This window comes from Schistocerca piceifrons, chromosome 3 (genome assembly GCF_021461385.2).
Source record: "Schistocerca piceifrons isolate TAMUIC-IGC-003096 chromosome 3, iqSchPice1.1, whole genome shotgun sequence".
Taxonomy (NCBI): Eukaryota; Metazoa; Arthropoda; class Insecta; order Orthoptera; family Acrididae; genus Schistocerca; species Schistocerca piceifrons.
In genome coordinates this window covers 703,562,204-703,584,528 of record NC_060140.1, presented here as the reverse complement: position 1 = coordinate 703,584,528, position 22,325 = coordinate 703,562,204, and the positions used below count along the sequence as shown (strand labels likewise).

Genomic DNA, 22,325 nt, shown 5'->3' with positions numbered 1-22,325 from the left:
CGAGTACTGGGAGCTCTAACACGATAACATTAGGCTAAATAATACTCCAGTTTTAAATATAATGTATAGCGTGTTACCTTAATATAAATCATACAATACATGGAGAGAGACAAACACAGTCTGGAAAAATGCATACTGATGAGGGCTGCACACAGCCTCTCAGGTGGAGGTTGAAGACATAATGGGAGACAAACAGGAAAGGTACAGACTGTAGAACAGATTATGGGTGTTTAGATCTTTACTGCTGACATACTCGATAAAACATTCTTGTTTTAACAATCATTACGAAAAAAGATGATGGGATAAAAAATTTTCTGAAAACAAAAGTAATCACTTCACCAATCCGTAGTTCTGATATGCACATTGCTGTGATAAGTTCAAAAACTGGAGGTTGATGTTATTTGTATGTTAAAGTAGAGCAGTCTAATTATCAGCGATGAGATGAGTGATTGGGAAAGATTACAAAGAGCGCCCAGGAATGCTCAGTGCACTTTAGAGCTTCCAGTACTATTCTAAAGGTACTCTCAGGTGGAAATTTGTTCTGTACCTATGAGACATGACATTTTTGTAAACCAACATACTCTACAACACAAAACTATAGTGTCTTTTCAAAGTATTTGATGAAAAGTGCTATTTCCTAAAGGCTGATCGTTGTTTCCACCAATTAAATAATTATTTGTTTTATTTTTTTATCTGTAAGTTTTCTACCACATGTTGAAGTTTATTTCTACACTTACAAGTGTGTATAGAAAGTATTGTAAAAGAAACACCATGTCTAAATACACAAACAAAAGTTCTACTTCCAGTAGAGCCTCAGTTTTTACGACCATGAGTCATTATAATCTGTATCCATACCTAAAGTAGGCTTACTCCTTTTCTTGATTAAAGTCCATTTGCTTGATAATGATTTCAATGAATATCTTGAATATTTTAGAAAGAAGCTTGATAGTCATTGATAGTTCTTTTACATCTTGTGGATCAGAGGATCTGTAAGAGTATTTCTCAGAATAGTAAAATCATATGATAAGGAAGTTTTACAAAGCTTTACAAAAATACTAGTTACTGGCCGACCTAATAACAGTCCTTCCCTAAGATCTGTTAGAATGAATGTATTTATTGCTGACAGGAATCACAGAATCATTAACCCATTCAGTCCATTCCTAATTTATGGCAGTAACACTTACAAGTGTGTGCTGTATTCAATGTACAGAAAATCCCATGTTTGCATCTGACTGTTTTCCATCACAAAAGAATCTGCCTGTAAACTTCCTCCCACCCAACTTCTCCAGGCAGGTGATCTATATGAACTCTTCTGCCCATCCCTGTCTCACTATTGTGCAGCTGCTACTATTGTGATAGCTCCCTATGAAACTGCAGACTTCTTGTTCATCATGTATCTCACCTGGACGATACTGCAAGGACTAATGGGATGTGGGACTGGCCAACAGACAGACGACATTTGCCCAGGTTCCCAAAGCCTTCGGGAAAGCGTACCAGATAGATTGATAACTCATTATCGCCAGTACGCATTACCTTTCTGGTAGTCTATTTAAGAAAACAGTAAACATTGTCCATCTGCACACAATATGATAAATATATCATTTTACATGTTTGCCATCTTCGTGCAACATGCCACACAAATTTTTGAATTTTGTGAGATAAATTGGTGACATTTTGCAGATGCTGCTTGAGGGAAATACATACACTATAGTTTAATGCTCAGCCATCTGACTATTTCCTGCCTGGTATCTAATATGTAAAATGATGACAAATATTTGAAGCATAAATTTCAGAATTCCATACAGTGAATTGCAAAGTATAACTGGAATTGGAAATACATATCGACAATTTTGTGGCAGTGTGGCCCAAGGTTGTTGTTAGAGCTATTAAATATTTTTAGTATCTTGAACCAGAAGCCATATCAATGCAAAAGAAAGTTTGGCAATTACGAAATCTTATTTGTGAAGTACATGATGACCTAATTCTTATCATTAAATTTTTTGCTACAGCTGAGTGTGTCAGAACAATGCCTTGTAACTAACTGGGAGTCTCTAGTCAGTTGCTGAGTACCAAGGCCACACATGATACTCATTTTTAATAGAAATTCTGGGTCACTTCTTTGATCTCTTCCAGAATATATTGCCAGTTGTATGCAGAACTGAAATTCTCAACTCCGACGTTGCATTATCTTGTTTTCATGCCACTTATGAAAATGAAAAGATTTTAGCTTTGCCTTCTGCAAAATTAAAAAAAGCTTGTACTTTCTTAATGTCTGCACATTATTATTTTATTTTTGTGGACATGACTTACATGATCCATAAATGATTTTGTTATATAAGTCTGTAAATATTTAAAAAATCGATAGAAAGACATTTAATTAACAGCAGGGTATAAGTCTCATCAACAATATATTTATATTCTTTGCATGTACACATTAAGTGGTAAAATGGGTGTATGGTTTTGCATGTACAGTAACAACAGGCATAAATTAATTTTGGAATTTGTATTTTTTTACTCATTTCAGTTAAGCAGGCTTAGAATGATTACTGAGCCTATACTGAGCACCAAATTAAAGATTAGGTATTTTATTATGTAATATCATTTATTCCTTACATTAAAATTGTAAATATTTGAGATGTACAAATTATTTTTTTACACATAATGTAGTCCTGATTATTATCCTCTTAATATGTACACTAAAAATTGTGATAAGAATGTCTTACGCAGTCAGACTGTTTTTGAATTATTAAAACTGACAAGGCACACTGTCAACAGACAGACAGACCTACATTCAGAAACAGTATCCTTTCAATAGAAAGATAAGTAACAGAAAATTAATCATTAAGTTTAAGTATATGTTTAAAAGACATGCAGAACAATACACCTCAATAGTTGTTTGTCATCTACTGGCAAAAAAGATTAAGCAGACATAAAACTGGAACTTGATCTTGACATTGTAGCCCTTTACCAGACTTGCTAATATTTTGATTACATTTATCAAAAATATATAATGCTACTTGCATCACTGTGTGTAGCTTTACTGGAGATGAACGTCAGAGAAATAAAATTACTGTTGCATTAGTGATCTTTAAATATCACACACACACACACACACACACACACACACACACACACACACACACACACACACACACACACAGTTATATACATGTATCTATATGAAGGTCATTCAATAATTAAAGAGACAAATTGGTCTGGAGAAAGAACTTTTAGTAGGGCAAGGTTTAAGTTGGCATCACTGGGATGAGCCCTCGATCAGGTAATGTATTGACATTGTTTTGTTTATAATCTCGAAAATACATTTCAAGATAGCGAGTCCATTTGAGATTTCCACATTAGTTGGACAATGATGTGTTATTCGTTTTTTACTTGCTAAAGGCCAGAAACCAGGGAATATATACTGTAGAATGTCTAAAGTTTATGGTGAAGGTTGTACAAATCGTGCAAATTTTTACACATGGGTAGAGCAGTTCAAAAATGGCGCGACTCAGTTACTGATGAATACCGTTCTGGCCGACCAGTTGTAGTTTCAGCTCCCTCATTTGAAAGTCGAATTGATGACATTATTCATGCCAACCGCCATGCGACTGTAGAAATGATAGTTGATAAGGTTCAAGTTAGTATTGGTACAGATGTTCATAACTTTATCTGTAACAAGCTAAAGTACCACAAAACATGTCCAAGATGGGTCCCAAAGGAGTTGACTCAGCTACACAAGGAAACGAAGTTGAGAGTGTGCACAGAGCTAAAGGAACATTATGGGACAGAAGGTGAGCACTTTCTCAACAAAATTTTAGCTTGTGATGAAACTTGGGTTCACTATCATGAGCCTGAATCAAAAAGACAAAGCATGAAGTGGAAGCACACCACCTCACCTGTCAATAAAGAAATTCAAAACCCAAGCATCAGCAGGAAATGTCATGTTGATGATGTTTTGGGATGCTGAAGGTCCAGTTTTTTGTGATTATCTCAAAGAGCAGCGTACAATGAAGAGCCAATACTACTCGGATTTGCTTTTAAACAAGGTGAAACCAGCCATGAGAGAGGGATGTCATGGATCTCAGTGGAGAGGTGTGATTCTCCAGCAAAATAACACACGTCCTCATATTGCTCAACTAACCCGTGAAACCAGCGATAAAATGGGCTGTCTCATCCCCCTTACAGTCCTGATTTAGCACCTAGTGATTTCCATTTGTTTGGTGGACTGAAAGAGACATTACTCGGGAAGATGTTCCAAGACAAGAGAACGTGAAAAAGTTTGTGGAAAATTGGTTCAAACATCAAGATAAATAGCTTTTAGCCCATTGGTACAAGTGTGTAAATGTTCAAGGGGATTATGTTTAAAAGTAGAAAAAGTAATGTTTTGTAAAAATAAACGCGTTTTTCTCCAGACCAATTTCTTTCATTAATTACTGAATGACTCTCATACATATACATACAACAAGTTGGGGCCTTGCTCATCAGGTCAGTTTTATCACAGAAAGGAGAAAGTCTTGTTCACTCTCAGTAAAGCTGTAAGTCTTAACCTAGTTGATTGCAGGATCTTTTTCCAAGTCTTTGAAATTCATACCGTTTGCATGTGGCTCCCAAAACCGGATTTCATAAATCAATTTCCCAATACCACCTTGGGATGCTCACGTAAACACTTCAAAATCTTTTCTGGAAATCCGCTCCTAGTTGGCAGTTTCCCAGTTCTGCAATCGATTTCCACTTCCATGTAAACCAGTTTTGAAACATGGTTTGTCTGTCAGGTTTCGTATTGTTTTTAAAAATGTTTGGCTAATATGGATGGAGTGGCTTTTTATACAATGAAGTATAAGTTGAAATATTAGACTGAAGCTGTTTACACTTCATCTAATTGAAGTGAAATAGCGACTGTGCTGACTAAATCAGAAGCTGTTTTTAGGCGCCATATTTAACTGGGCTAGAAAATCCGCTTCACACCTTAACATGTAAATACAACAGTGGATAACAGTTTCCGAAATATGGTTTTCGTCTTCCAGAAGATGTGTTGCATGTAAATGTAGTGATTATGTTCACCTCCAGTAAAGCTATACATAAGGGTGTGAGTATCCATATAAGTTTTGATGAAGGTGGCAATAGTACATCCTCTTCATTATTAATATATTGGGTAAACAGTTACTATGTTAAGGTCAGGTGTTAAATATAAGTCCACTCCATTTTTTGGTCACCATGTGACAAATACATATGGACATTCAGCAAAAGAAAATAAGGGTGATGCTTGCATGAGGAGACAGAATAAGGACCAATAACAGTCAGGAACAAATAGGACTAGCTAGACAAAAAGATTTATCCCTTTTATATAACAGCTATTTGAATTATTTAACCATAATTTTGTTCACCAGACATAAAATATGAGTGCATATTGCATTATTCTTGAATAAGGAAACAGAATGAGGAGCAATGACACCTGGAAGGAAATGATACAGACTAAGCAAAAAGTTTCAGTCGTATCTTCGTATGTAAGTAACCACAATTTTGTTTTCTAGGCAAAATGTTTCACAATCACATTTTATGTAATGGTTATGTCAAATAATTCATAATTACAATGCTGAAGGAATTTTAATTATGACTGGTGGGTGGGAGCATATGCAGTGTGATGCAGATAGCAGAGGAAAGCAGTACTGCATGAGTAATTAAACAATTAAATATAAAAATATAAATATTTGCCTTTTTAGTTTAACCACATCTTTCCAGATATTCAGTCCACAGAGGAACAACAAGAAAATCTGAAACATACTAATTTTTTTAAACAACTAGCCACTATTAGCATTAACAGAAGTACCTGATCTAGAAGTTGAAATGAGCTGAGTTCCCTAAAATTCTTAGGTACATTTAGCTGCTTATCATATGAGAAGACAGACAACACCACAGTTACACATGCATATAAGCAAGTAATACCTAAGACTTATTTTTAGTATCATGAAAAACTATGTACCAATTTTTCAGTCATGTGAAGTATCAGTGTGAATACTGACCACAAGATTTAAAGTTAGTCTACAATAACATGGATTACAACTTAAGATACAAAAAAGTAATAATATCAAATATATTGTTCCAGAGGAATTCTGAAATTTATTCTTTATGAACACCAACTGATGTTGGAAATGTCATTTCTGTTTCCTTAAAGTGGACTTACGTATGATTTAAACAACTATTAGAAGACTTGGAAAAACATTTCAGAGGTTCTAGGTTTTCCTTATATTATATCAGTATGTATATCTAGTAAAAACAGTAAATATACTATGCAGAAGGTCAAAAAACAAATAGTTCACTGGGAAGGAGACATGATTAATTCACTCATAAATCAAACTCAGAACTTACAGTATGTGGTGTTGATTAAGGGTATGTGCACAGTGTAACTTTGATAAAACTTTACAAATGCTTCCTGTCTAAAATAACGCTGCATCTGAAAATGTTTGGTGGTATTTGTAGTTTCCATTGTGAAATTGGCTGCTGTCCAGTAGATGAAGTGAACTGCAAACTAATTATAAGGAGATAGTGTATAGGTGAAAATCTGTATTAACTTGTGAGAATAATTTTCAGTATAATAGTTACCTAACCAGTTTGGCGAGCTTTTAGTGACCAATATGATGTGCAGCTGGCTACACAAAATTAAACTGATTAAGAGAAAAAGGGATTTCTTCACCATTTCACTTGGTATGAGACAAGGTGAACCACAGAATGAAACTATATAATTAACATCATGCTACTATACTATTTTTGTTTATTATCACATCTGAACACTTCAGAATGATAAATTTTTATATTGGGAACCAATGTCTAGATACATTCAGTTATTTAATTCATGAACAACAATGTTCAAGTATTACTAGTTGAACAGCTAATGACCCTGACCCACTACAACACATCGCACAACAACCTGAAGACAAATCAAATTTTTGTTTGCATCAGTATGAATCCTCATATATTGAGTATTATTTTCACAACAAAGAAAAAAGAACAGAATTAACATATTCGTGTAATGTCCTTGCAGCTTACTGATTAGATTTAATGGTAAAAATGCTGCAGATATACAATGACATGATATTTACAAGTGATTACAAAATAAAAATAATTATTTACAACGTCCTACATCTGTAAAAATCAGTGAAATGTAAATGAAACAGAGCATCATAATGCACTATACTGTATCAGGTAGGTTTACATCAACGTTTATAAGTAATATTGTTCATCATAACTATATGCGTTGATAAGCCAATGCAATACTGATCATTTTCTTCATTGATAAACACATTAAGATATTGCTGAATCATATATTAACATTCATAAAAATAATAAAGTTAACTGTCATATATGAACATTACTCCACACAAAATATACAACACAATTTTGTAAGAAAAAATTCATTGTTGCTTTACATATTATACCTTTATGGCAATGTTAAGATCTATTTACCACGAATAACAGTACTTACTTATGTTACAAGAATGCACTATTATAGGATACTCGTAATATGACCTTGATCTGTTTTGCAGTACAGAAAAATTACTGATAATAATGACTAGAAGTGATCAACACTTATGTCATCTTTACTACTTTATACAATATAATCTGTACTGGTACCTGTATAACTGGCTACAATTAGGTAAGCCAGTTTTCAAATTTTATAACTGGTCTTATTTCATTTGTGTCTCCACTTATTACAATGTTAAATTTGTGTTAAAATGACAAATATCCAGAAATATAAATAGTTTTCTATCGGTTCTTGTTAGATATATTTGATACTAAGCATTGTATCTAGCTACGTAAAGGCTATACAAGAAAGCTGTCCATTGATCACATTACTAGGGTGCCACTATTTTACAACAAATACACGTAATTAATTATGAAGCTATGATTTTATCTTCATAAAGTGTAACATTATGACTAAATAAGAATGATGGTAAACAGTGAAATGTTAAAGCCAGTCTAATAGAAGTCTGAAGGCATCCCAGTTTTGAATCAAATAGTGAATCAAAATCAAGTTTGTATAAGTGAGTTACAAAGACCATCCAATCAAAATGCTTTCTGTCATAATTTTGACTGTGATGAGTGATCACAACAATTAATGAGCTGAGCTGAATTATTGTGACACATATTAAAGAAATGTTTGTTTCACTGGGAAATGCTAGACAATAACAGTCATTATTTTTGTACATGAATTAAACTGGGAGACAAACATTGCCAGTGGAATAACCTCTCAAGAAATTTAGATTGTGAGATTATGGAATGGATTTTAATTTATGGTTACACAAAGTGATTTCGGGCTATGAAACATAATAGTGCCTACGATGTTTTGTATAATCAGTGAGTAGAAGGTTCTCATTCAGTATGTAAGAAAAAATTTGCAATTCACTTAATATTAACACTGTTTATTTGGATGACTGATCTACAAAAAGTGGTTATATTTACACTGTCCAGTGAAAGTTAATCTGCATTTTTGTATTTAAAACTACAACTGACTGGCTGTTTTATGAAATATTTCATCATAGACAAATTTCATTGACATTATTATCATATTTCACAGTTATTTAAAAGTGACTGTGATTCGTACTTTTGTAGGCTGAGCTCAGAAGCAATTAACCCAGATGCATGTTACAAAAAGCAGCTTAACACACAAGATATTCATTAATCAATTATTTCATGGTTACAAAACTACCGGAAGCAATATGTTTACCTTAAATTCTTTAATTTGTTTGTATTTGTGCAAGTAACTCACAGTACAAAAATCAATAATAAACAGTGTGGAAATCACATTTCATTTATTTACACTTGTGCTACACTGCATATTCTCGGTTTATATTGGACTTTTCATACCGTATTCAAACAAGAACTTTCATTCACTAGTACAGTCCATACAACTCTCTACATTATTAACAGAAATCGGTGTAACAACAGTCACAGTTTACTCAAACTACTGTATTTGCACTTTTACAGAAACCCTAAACTCCATTTACATTACTAATAAACTAACTCCAGTGAACCCTTAACAGTAAGAACTGTTTTCATAAAATTGATGAGGAACACATTTTAAAGATAACTGTAATAGACACATAGTTTGAAATGTAAAGTACTCATCCTTTGTACAATTATTTTACAGGTTCCTGTTCAATTATACATACATCACTGTATACTATATACATATAAATAATGACTTCACCTACAGAATATGTATGTCACTTGTTAGCCAATATGCATTAATAGAGTTACATATGGCAACACTGAAATAACAAGACTGAATACATTTGGAGCAGCATAAACTCCATATAATCTGGTTTCAGCTACTCTGACAGCAAAACATTTTACTGTCACCCACATCATCATTTGCTGTGCCATCTGGTAAAGGCTCTTTAAGGCCTTCTTAGCAAGCAGACAAGTGTTTCCTTTGTGTAGGCAGTGCTTAGCCTCTCCAATGAAACATTCTTCAGCCAGAAGAGTGCAGGAGAACCCATCACACACGGTGACTGTTGCCATCAATGTACACATTCCCATGGACATCCAAAGGCTCACTTTGCTGTTTATGAACTGCAACCAGAGAAAAATAAGTTTGTTAGTGATCATGAAGAATTTCACATATTCCTTTCTTCACACTGGTGCATTTATGTAACACAAGTCTCCTAAGAGTAAAGATAATGAACTTCAGAACTAACTGGAAGACTTAAGCTGCAGTGTACTTTCAATAAATGAACATTGGCTTAGTAATGAAGAATTAAATCGAAGTTTACAGTTTGGTTATGAAATACTAAAAGTAGTGTGAATGTAATCTATGATATTGCACATGTAAGTGAACTGTGCACAGAGGAAAAATGTGAAGCTGCGGCCATAATGCTGACAAAATGCGAAATTATTGTAACTTCAGTATATTGCACCCTGAAATCACAGTGAAAACTTGTTTGTGGATCTGATATAGAAAATAACACTCTTGCTATTCAAACATAAAAATTAGAAAATATCAATATTTGGTGATATTAATGCAGATATTATCTTCAAGAATATTAATGTTCACTATTTGCGAAACACAGTAAGAAATGATGAAAACACAAGATGGGCAGCATGCTTACATTTCTGATTATGAGCGGTTATGGCTCAGGCAAAATCTTAACAGTAAAGTAACTGAAACTTCCTCTGAACATTGAAGCATTATAGTATCAGTTAATGACTCGAAGCCAAACCAGTTAACAGATCTATAAATTGAACATGTTCTAAATGCCAGAGGAAACCACCACCCAAGTAGAGTAATTGCATTAAACCACAAAATCTAAAATTTTGGTACTCCTCACATCTAAAAAGGACAAGGCCTAAGAAACAACCAGCCAGTTCGGTTCATACTTGGCAGGTCGCTAGTATAAGACGTAAAATGAAAGGTCCTACGACATTTTGGCTCAACTCCCCTTAATTTTTGAGAAAACCATCCCTACAGTTCATGATGTGTTATCGAGTCAATGACGAAGATTGAAGGAAAATTGAAAATGGAGCTTTTGTCATCATCATATATGGGGTCTGCAAGTCCATATTTTCCTGGATATTGAGGAAAGAAACTATTATGCCTACCACTTGAGAGGTTATGTCCCAAAAATTATGAAGCAAAAAAGAGATGTCGCCATGTGTGCATGTCCTGTTGTGTTGTTAGGAGCAGGTGCAGCAGAATTGGTATATGTTTTGGTAGCGAGGAGAGTGTGGAAGCTGAGCTGGGCTGCATGGGTTTCATGGTGTCATCAGCAGATGGTGGCACTCTTTGACGTGCAGTGATTGGCAGACGCTCTGTGTCTGAGAATTTCAGACTGCATGTCAGGCAAACATAGGTCTTGGTCGCATGGTTGGAAAAACAGCTGTTGGAGTGGAACATTGATGGGTAACCACCAATGCTGAATTGACTGTCTCGAAATAATATCAAATAACACTAAATTTAATAAAACCTGATATAATATCAAATAACACTAAATTTAATAAAACCTGAAACCCAACTAGTTGCAGAGAAGCAAAACTAAGTCGAGTGCATGATGAAAATGCGCCTTCGATGTGAAGTATAATTTTTAAGTTATATCGCGTTAAATGTTTTATGTACAAAATAAATTTTTAAAATTAATATCTCGACAACGCCTACACCGATTTTTAGAAACAAAGTGTCTACAGAAAGGTCTCATTGAGCACTGTCAGACTTTAATAGTACATTTTTTAAAATAAATATCACATAATTTGAATTACAACCTAGAATATAAATTCGCGCATAAAAATCTGAATTTTCGCATAAATAAGTCTGAAACATTGTAAACAGTGGCAGCGTTACTAAGCAGAAGTCGTTAGGGGTGTATGAGTATACTTAGTGTTAACTGTTTATATTTATCAGTAACATAACAATACGAAGTAGCATTTACTTGGACAAATTCGTATTTATGAACAAACTATATAAGTTAGAGAAAAATTAAGAACATTAGAAAGCTGAGGAAATTTACATGCAAATTATTACATAACGAATGTATATGACACAAAATTTAGTTTTTAAATATGTTTCAGAAGTCGGAAGTGTGTGCACTTGACTCACGTCAATGCAAGGGCATAAATAGCGGCAGCCATCTTTGTTCTTTTATGTTTAGTTCGTTTGGCAGTTAGTTTTTAAATCTGGAACAAACAGCAAGCATGAATGGCAGGAGGTTGCATTTCCAGTGAGTCGAAATATTGTTAAGTATTGAGTCCTGGATTTGTGATACATGTAACGATAGTGAATACACAGAAATATTTTCATGATAGGCAAACTTGCTCTCTCATAGACTTGTGATACTTCTGTGTGTCAATGGAGAATGCTCTCAAATATTTTCAACATGTAAAATGAATTGCATTAGACGATTTGGTATGAACTGTATTATGGTTATTTTTTAGAGTGATCTACACTCTAAATTTAGTTAGTTCACAATTGTAGGACATTAATTTTAGGCTTGCACTAAAAAAACTTTAATTATTTTTCTGTAACTTTCTGGAAGTTTAGACGAACATGAGATATTGTTCTGTTTCATTTACGCTGTCACTCAGATGATCATTATTTTAGTGCTGAATAATAATTGACTGTCATATGTATTACTATTTTTGAAATAAATTTTTTGCTGAAACTTAAAACACTGTGAATAGTGAACATTATTTTCACCATAAATTTCTGCCTCAATTTGTTGAAGTCTGTGGCTGAATTCTTTAGCATTACAGCAACAGATGCCTCGGTTGGCACCTAGACTGTAGCACAGCCAACTGTGAACAATCCAAAACGCATTTCGGAGCCATGTATACAGTGAATCTCTGATTTACAATTTTGTTTCCAGAATGAGATTTTCACTCTGCAGCGGAGTGTGCGCCGATATGAAACTTCCTGGCAGATTAAAACTGTGTGCCCGACCGAGACTCGAACTCGGGACCTTTGCCTTTCGCGGGCAAGCGCTCTACCATCTGAGCTACCGAAGCACGACTCACGCCCGGTACTCACAGCTTTACTTCTGCCAGTACCTCGTCTCCTACCTTCCGAACTTTACAGAAGCTCTCCTGCGAAATGGAAAGACAGACAGGGAAGGAGAAAATACACAGGGAAAGGGAAGAGGAGGAGACAGAAAGGGGAGAGAAGGGAATGGACAGAGAAAGGAAATACTATGACTTTTATATTTATTTACTAGCACTGTGTAGGCGTTTTTAGATAATTTGTTGAAGTAGACAAGATCAAGATACTTTTAGCTGTTATGAGTCTTTGCCAGCGTAGAATGCTGCACATTAATTGTATGTCCAGGTCTTGTGTTATTGTCATTAATTGCCCTCCTTAAGTCAAACTTACTTGAGTTTTGCTTAACAAAGACAAGACATTTGCAGATATACAGGTTAGGAACTGACATTATATTTAGCTGTTTTTAAATAACCTCTGCATGATTCTCATGTGATATCCTGCAATGCAACTGACAGCTTGATTTCACCATTTAAACACTAATTTTGAGCCCACAGAATAGCCCCATAATACTGCCCAATAACTGAGGTGGGAGAGGAAGGATGAAAAATATTCATATTATAGAAATTCGTCACTACGCTGTTCCTCAGCCAGTACAGCCAATAGAAGACATGTGTTAGTCTGTGATATAATTTCCCTGTGTAGTTATCCCAGCTGAGCTTTTGGTCTATGTGAAATCCTTTATAATTTGACTGTTTTGTCATTGTGACTGGGAACATTCAGACTGAATATAATGTCTTCAGTTTCACTGTCATTTTTCTGCATAACATTTGCCTTTAAGCAAGTAGTACATCTCTCCATCACAGCCACTGTCTTATGTTTCACACTAGCAAGGGTAGTATCATAGCTGATGAGTTTTGTGTCACTGACATACAGCACTGCATCAATGGCACAACGTTTGGGTAAATGATTCATATAAATAACGAAAAGAAAAGGGCTAAGGAGAAGCACAGCCTTTACAACTGGAAGACATTGTGATTTTTGATTATTTATCTTAACTTTCTTTTTGTCCATGTAAGAATGCATTAGGTGTAGAGCATTCTCTCTCACTCTGTAGCGGTGTTTTTTTATTATTATTATTAGAATATTGTGGGAAACCGTATCAAATGATTAGCTGAGGCCTAATAGTGTTGCACAGATCTTCTCTTTATTTTTCAATTGTATGCTTTTGCTACTGTGCACTCAACTGGTCTGGCTGTAGACAGGCTGGATCAGAAACTGTGCTGTGAGGAGCTAAGTAGATCAGTAGATTTAAATTATTGACTCATCCATGTACTAATGCAGTAGTCATTATTTTTTTATAATAGGGTATAAATAATATTGGTCGATAGTTATCTGGAGATAACAACACCTGTTTTCCAATGCTCTGGATAATTACCTTCATTTTCTTACATATTTAACAACATAATTTGAGAGGCCATAGTAATCCTGTACTCTAGAACTACTGAGTGTAGTTAATGATTCATTGACCACCTTCTCCTTTCCAGCGAAAGTTTCCTGTTTACTGTTAATTTCTGGCAGTAGTGTCTCTGCCTGTACTCACCATCCTGCACAATATTGTTGTTTGAGTGATACTGACAAAATGTGCATGTAGAGTGCAGGTAGAATTGGTATCTAGTATACTTTATCATCACAATTTATCTCTGTTTTAGTAATTTCTCATGCAGATCACTTTTCTTCACTGAGTTCAATGAATGTGTGTTTTGTGCTTTGTTGCCTTGATTTTAGACTTGTATTTTTTCATTTTAGCGTACATTCCCTTGTCTAAATTATTATTCTTTGACCTATCATAATATAGTAGCATCAAGATTCTTATCCTACTTAAGGCCTCGGTCATGGCCAACCAATTTGGCTCATATTTGTCAGGTCTCTTGTATACAACCTAAAATGAAATATTCTAAGATATTTTGGCTCAACACTGCTCAGTTTTGAGAAATCCACCCTAAAGTTCATGATGCATAATTTGCTCAAAATTGGCAGGCTCGATAGATAATTGCAAATTGAGGATTTCTCTTCGTCATACGAAACAAATATACGCAGGGCACCAAGAAAATCTGATGAATGCAATCTTTGTGCAACTACATCTTTCCTTTCGAAAAACTGGCTAGACTTTGCTTACTTTGAAAAGTGTTTTTCTTTGTAGAATTAATTTTAATGCTTACCACCCATACTATAACATAATTTCATAAATGGAAACTTGAAATTTTAATTCCTTAAGGAGGGCAATTAATGACAATAACACGAGACCTGGACATACAATTAATGTGCAGCATTCTACGCTGGCAAAGACTCATTCATAACAGCTAAAAGTATCTTGATCTTGTCTACTTCAACAAATTATCTAAAAATGCCTACACAGTGCTAGTAAATAAATATAAAAGTCATAGTATTTCCTTTCTCTGTCCATTCCCTTCTCTCCCCTTTCTGTCTCCTCCTCTTTCCTTTCCCTGTGTATTTTCTCCTTCCCTGTCTGTCTTTCCATCTCCTTGCCGTTTCTCTGTCCACTTTATCATCCCTATCCCAACAGGAAGTCGCTGGCTCTTACCACCTCAGTATTTCTTTTCAGATAGTAAGCAGTGTGTGCACCAAGTTAGGGTGACACCGATCCTAGGTTTTAGGAAGAGCTTATTACCCATGGTTTGCCCGAGTAGGCAATTACCACAAATATTTAATATGTTTCTCACGTATTTGTACGCATATGTCACCCATGTCTCTAGCAAACTTCACCTTGAAGCTTCGTTCTGACGCAGTTCTATGTTTATGTTGTCATGTCTCCTGAGCTATTTGTTATACAATGATATACTTTTTCAAGTACATTCAGTGGTGTATGTAAATACTGTCTGCAAGATGTGTGGTGAATAGAATTATTAATAAGGAAGTAATAAATTAAAAACTTCTGCCTGGTGCTGCAGTTTTACTGCATAAACAACGAAAATATAGTGAGTGATGAACTTTTTTGCTTTCATCATTTTGAGGGGGCTTTCAACCGATAAAAATTCTCGTGAAAGTTGTTGCAAATGACAAAGTGCTTTCATTCTCAAACACTGGATGAATAATTCCGGTTATTTGCACATCATAGGCTACACAACTTTTTCACCCCGACCCCTTTGGTGGGTTAGGTGGTTCTTGCCCCAGTAGCAATACACAGAAACATGGATAATTTTTATGGAAACCACATAGATTTCTATATATAATTCATCTGTATCTGCAGCGAATTTCGCCCTGGAGTTTCGCTTTCACACAGCTCAAAGTTTACGACGTCATACGTCTTGAACTATGTTCGTAAAATGATATATTGATGATGTGATATATGGTGATATGATATAATCATGTGTAAGTGCATTTAGCGGCATGTGTATATACTATCTGCGAAATAAGTTGCGAGTAGTGTTAGTAACAAAGAAGTAATAAATTTAAAAGTATTGCACGACGCGACAGTTTTTCGCGCATCTCAGTGTTAATTACATCATATCTCCTGAATTATGTGCTGTACGATGATACAGTTTTGTAGGTCATTCTATGGTGAACGTTATGCTGTCTGCAAGATATATCACGAACGGAGTTAATAGTAAAGAAATGATAAATTAAAATGTCATGGCTGATGTGGTAGTTTTACTGTGTGAACAACGAAAATGTGGTAAGCTATAAAATTTTTTCCTTTCATCACTTTTTAAGGGCTGTAAGTGAGACACACTTCTGTGAAGGTTTGAAATTATGTGTAAGGTTCGTTGCAAATTACAAATTCTCAAATACTGAGTGAATAAATCTAGGTGTTCACGCGTCGTGGACAACACATCTTTTATACAACTACTCCTACCCCCTTGGTAGGTGGGTGACTCACACCACCATAGATTCTTTCCAGAAGGTAAGTGATAGGCGTATTAAGTTTGGTTGAATTTGGTCGAATGGTTTAGTGGGAGTTGTGAAACACGTGCACACATCAATTTTTATAATTTGTATGGATTTATGGCGGTGTCATGTTATGCAATTATTTATTTATTTCTTGTACTTATTGTCATTCAATTGTTTGATTACGAATCGTCTTTGTTATTAATTAACTGTGTAGTGTATTTTATGTTGTAACTGCTCCATTATGCAATTACTTATTATTTCTGCCATATACTTAAATGTGCAGCCTACAAATCTTCCATTATTTTCTTGTACTTACTGACATTTGCCTAAGTCAATATTTTCATTAACTTTTTACTAACATCAACAACACCGGGCATGAGGACGCTCAAAGGTTAATTAAGCCTTTATAGCTGTATCTGTGTTTATAAAAGTAAGACCAATGCAAAATTATTGCACAAATATCTAACTACAGTTGGAAGTTGAGGAAATGGTATAGACGAAATAAATGATTGATCAGTGGTACCATACATAGAACTTTAGTGCCGCATTCTTGTTGTTTCATTTACTATTTGCGAAAAGACTAACTCATCACTGACGCATACTGTTAATTTAACATCATATGAGAAATAAATTAATATTTATACGTTGCATACTACAAAAATTAACATGTGGTTTACAGCGCTTCATATAAGACCTCATTTGTGTAAATCGGTCAATAGGCTCGAAAATTGTAAATTTCGCTTAGCATTAAGATACGTCATTAGGGACGGCGCGTCTGGAAGGAGATAGTAAAAACGACAGCCAATGACAGGCTACATAGTTGTCATACAGGGGGAACAATCAAGACGCTAGGGTTAGATGAGAGTTGTCTTTTGGGGATGAAGAGGACATTTCGTCTTGGAGATAGCAGAGTAAAAAGTGCGTGCTGGGGCGGAGGGACTGCTACATGAAGACTTCGTGTGAGGACAGTACACACAAGATGTCTTCTCTTGTTATGCATCCACAGAACCAAGTAATTTTGCGGGGATCAGTCAGGGACTTAAATGTTTTCGCAGTGTATTTTCTGTTATGAACTCCAAAGTTTAGTTAGGTGTCGTGACAAAATAAGTAATAAATGTAGGAAATGACTTTTTGTGTTTATTTAGTGGGAATTTGTGAAGAACTGTGTGCACTGGCCGCCTGCTGACGTTGCTATCTAAAAGGTTTTTAATCTCAAAAGAACTTGCAGTTATTTAAATAAAGATTTTGATTGGAAACTGTAAACTACAATGTTGTCTAGTTTTATCTATCACACTTAATCTATCTATTTACATTCATTTTAAGCTGCAGTTACCAGTTTCTGCAAATAATTTTGATAAAAGTTCATTTAGGGAAGGAAATGTTATGCTCAGGTTTTCGATTCCCTAAATAGTTATGTTTCGAGCCAAATACTTTATTTCAGAACTAAGGTATCAAGTCACACATGATTTTATAATGAGCACACGATCGATTCTAAAGCAATTATTAATTTGTACGCAAAGTTGCTGTATTACTAATTTCATTTTACGTATAAACGAGGACAACAGATACGTTTATATGAGGGAAAGGCTTCTAAGCACGTGTCTTTACACATTTAATTTGCAGCCCTCTCATTTGAATTGAAATTCTTGACTTTGTCTAGAGTTCTGCGAACAGTTAAGCTCGGAAACTGGATTTTATACAAATATTTTTGTTTAACAACATAGATGTTGTAAGTAATGAATCTCTGATGAATTTATAATCGATTGTCCTAACTTGTAAGTAATATCGCTGCACTTGTATTAAAACAAGCATGAGCTGATTCATTCGTCAGTTTGTAATATAATTTCAGTGAGACAGTATTTTGGAGAATGTAATGACCTATAAATTTTTGCACTTAGTGGCTAAAAGAAAAATGTTTAACATAACAGATGTATGTATAATAAGTGAAGGGTAGTCAAGTTAGACTTGTGTATCTCTACGGCGCGTGTGTTATGTATTTTTTTAATATTTTATGCGTATTTTACTTCTAATTATTTCATTTAGATACTGCAACGAAAATATCTATTTATTTGGCCCCAATAAACCTTTCTTCAATCTGATGTAATAGTATCCACGAGTATCTCCTATAAACAATCATCATAATTATTTTCACACTAGCTGAGTAGCTGTCGTTACCCAGTTATATATTTAATCCAATCTTCTGTTAGTCCATTTCCGCCTTCCCCCTCTCTCTGTCCAAATCCTACTCCCCTTCTCTCTGTCTATTCCCTGCACCCCCCTCTGCCTGACCATCTCCTCCTCCTGCTGTCACTGTCCATCTCCGTCTCTCCCTTTTCTCTATCTCTTCCTCCCCCTGTGTTCGCCCATCTCTTCCTCTTTCGTTTCTCTGTCCATCGGCTCCTTTCCCCTCCAACCATCTCCCTCACCCCTCCTCTCTCTCCATTTCCTCCTCCCCTCTCTCTATCTCTTCCTCTCCCCACTCTCTAAGCATCTCTTCATCTTTCCTTTCTCTGTCCATCTGCTCCTCCCCCTCTATCCATCTCTTCCATTCCCTCTGTCCACCTTCCTCTACTCCCCATCTGCTCCATCTGCCTCTTTCTATCCATCTCCTCCCCCTCCCCCTTCTCTCTCCATCTCCTGCTATTTCTTTTCCCTCTCCATCTCCTCCCCTTCTCTCTTTCTACCTTCTGTTCTTTTCTTTCTGCCTATTTCCCACTTCCCCTCTCTCTATCCATCTCTTTCTCCCCCCTACCTATGTCCAACCACTTTTTGCCTTCTCTAGCCACCTCCTGCTCAGACCTTCACTAACGACCTGCAGTGTGGCACTGTGTAAAACGTGTTGCAGAGATCTAGGAATGTGGAATCTGCCTGTTGCCCTTCATCTACGTTTAATAGAATATAGCGCAAGAAAAGTGTACGCTGAGTTTCGCACAAACGATGAATTCTAAATCCATGCTGATTTTTGGACAGAAGCTTTCCTATCTCAGGGAAAGTTATTACATTCGAACTTAGAATATGCTCAAGAATTCTGCAACAAACCGATTATAAGTCTTAATTCACGAAGTGTGGCCTTTCAGACCGCGCGCAAATTTTCGAATTCGTTCGCTAAGATCAGTCCTGGCAGAATGCTTCTATTGCCTACCCACCCTTTTTAAATCACCAACCCTACAATGTTTTGTTGTTGGTTGCATTATCGTCTTCTTCTTTTGTTGCTGACACTTGTTATTGGGACGAGGTCTGGTATCTCAGACTGCGCCTTGTGAACTAAGTACCTGTTGTCTTGAGCATAGTACAAAATGTGTTTGCAGGAATACATCAGTTTTAACGACCCTACATGCAATGAAATTGTTTGTCAGCGGGTGGAAAAAGATGTCAGTGATACATAAAGAAATAGACGAAAAAGACGACTATTTTCCAAAAGCCAACGATGACAGTTCTACCAGTAGAGCACCATTCAAAGAAATAACTTCAGGATAATTTTGATGGTGACCTCTCCATTTCTCTAATGAACATGTTAGCTAAAATAAATTGTGTTCTGAGTGGTGGTAAAGAAAAATATAGAACCCAGCACTGAAAGTCACTTTTGCAGACTTTCTTTCTGTATCTGTGGAGCGCGATTTCGATGTGTAAATTTGAATTCTGAAACTTAGTTTTATGTGAAAATTTACTTGATACTGAGATACTACAGTTGTTCAGAATTTAAAATTAAATTCTCTAACAGTTCGTTTACGTGTACTGTTTAAAAAGCTGCACAAAAGTAAGTGTTTTGGTATGATAAAGGCTAAAACACCACATGGTTTATTTAGTGCAATTAAGTGAACGAACAGTATTCAAACGACACTTATGTAATTCTAAAATTAAAAGTTATACAACTTAAATTAAAACTTCAAATAATTTCTGCCCTAAATCTCGGTTTAAACGTAAGTGTTCCACAGACATCATGGAAAAAATACAGGAAAGTCACCTCGTGAGTTAAGTTTCTGCAGGTCGTTCTTTTATCCTTCCTATATAGAGGAGTTGGTTGGCTGCTTGACTTGGTGGAGAGGACGAAACTTCGAGGTCATCGGCCCCATTGGATTAGGGAAAGATGGGAAAGCAAATCAACCGTGCCCTTGCAAAGGGACCACTCCGGCATTTGCCTGAAGTGATTCAGCGAAATCACGGAAAACCTAAATCAGGATGGTACGACGCGGGTTTGTACCGTCGTCCTGTCTAGAGTGCTAACCACTGCGCTACCTCGCTCGGTATACAGAAGTCATCTGTGTTTGTTTCCAGTCGCTTGGGACTTCGCCCTGGGCGACAGATTCGCGATAGAAACAAGCTAAGTAAGGGGCCACTGCCTACGAGCACTCTCTGTAAAACCTAACAGGGATTTCATTCAGAACTGGCGACTTAATTGTTTTCAACTGTTTCAGTTGCTTGTCAGCGCGTGGGATGCCTATTACTATGTTTTCCAAACAGACGTCAGTGCGACGACCCTTTTAAACGTGACATTTAAAACTTCAGAATTCCTTTTTGTGTCTCCTATTGCCACACCAGACTGATGGACGAATGACTGAGTAGAAGCCTTCCACTTGCCTAGTGCCTTTACGCAGAACCAAAATCCTGTTGTGTTCTCGGCAAGATCTTTCGCTAAGGCATTACGGTGGAAGATGTATGTATAGCGCCTTGATCTTTTTATAGACGCATGATTTCTCCTAACTTCAGCCTCTCGCAATTTTCGCGTCCTTTTTTGAACCGAGAATGCAACAACCTTTGACTCCTCAGCATTTTCCGAATTTTGTTTTTAGACCGCGGTGAGTCTTTTACGTCCTTCATCCACTAATTCAGCACATCCTTCTCCAGATCGCAATTTATAATCACTTTAAACTTCGCTCATAATTCCTCTATGTCAGTCATACTGGAACTAAATGAGACCCATTCATTGTCTAGATATGATGCTAAAACCTGCTTATCTGCTGTTTCCAGCGTAAAAGCACTCTCCTAGCGTTCTAGATGGATTTATTAAATTCAGTAACCATCGTCACTATGATGACAACGTGATAACTAATCCCTGACTTTATATTGATACCGTCGATAATGTTAGTCATGTTTCCATTGCGTGTGAGTTTTTGAATTAGTTGTTCAAGTCAATCTTCGAAAAATGAGCTCAGAAGTACTTCAGAAGTCTGTCTGTTTGTACACCCTGCAATAATTCCATGATCGTCCCAGTCTATCGCGACAGGTAAAAGTCGCCTTCAACTAATACTACATGATAGGTACTTCCACGCTACTGAGAATAGACTTTCTATGAATGATTCTTCAATTGTTACGGCGGAATCGGGTCCCAGATGCAAACTGGGACTTCGCCCTTGGCGAGAGATTCGCGATAGAAGCAAGCTACGTAAGGGGCCACTGCCTAAGAGCACTCTGTGTGAGACCTAACTGGGATTCCATTCAGACCTGACGACTCAGTTTCACCCTTGAGAGACGCAATATTTTTGTCGACTGCAATGAACACCGCATTTCCTATAGTGTCTGACCTATCTTTTCCATACAGGTTCCATGCCTCGTCAAACATTTCGCCGTTTTATACGTTGTGTTTCATCCAGCTCTCGGTTCCGTGTACAATTTGAGTGCAACAGCTTTCTTGGAGGGCAGTATATTCAGTGACTGTTTTTCAGCAATTTACTGTTAAAATTTTGACATTCGAAGTGTCTTTACCTGTACGCGATCTGATTTCTCTCTCTGTGTGTTTCGACTGACCTGACAACAAAATAATTTGCACGAAATTCGTGTAAACTAATCTCTCAGTTAAATACATTGTAGACAATAGGTACCCATTATAAAGTGATAGCGTTAATGTGTTTGGAGATCAATAAGCACAGTCATTCAACAGATCTGAGTTCCCTTTTGCAAGAAATTATGTTTCGTTTCCTGCACTCCTAGCCCTTCTATGAGGCTTACACGATTT

General features: G+C 36.0%; 1 protein-coding gene across 1 annotated transcript in view; it reads right to left on the bottom strand.

Annotated features, from left to right (window-relative positions):
- Nucleotides 1-7,179: 7,179 nt before the first annotated feature.
- LOC124789977 (homeobox protein B-H1) overlaps nt 7,180-22,325 on the bottom strand; it is a 467,814-nt gene continuing 452,668 nt past the window's right edge. The window contains exon 4 of the mRNA XM_047257518.1: nt 7,180-9,570. Within this exon, the coding sequence (XP_047113474.1) occupies nt 9,497-9,570 (74 nt within the window). The 3' untranslated portion in view covers nt 7,180-9,496. The remainder of the gene's footprint in view (nt 9,571-22,325) is intronic.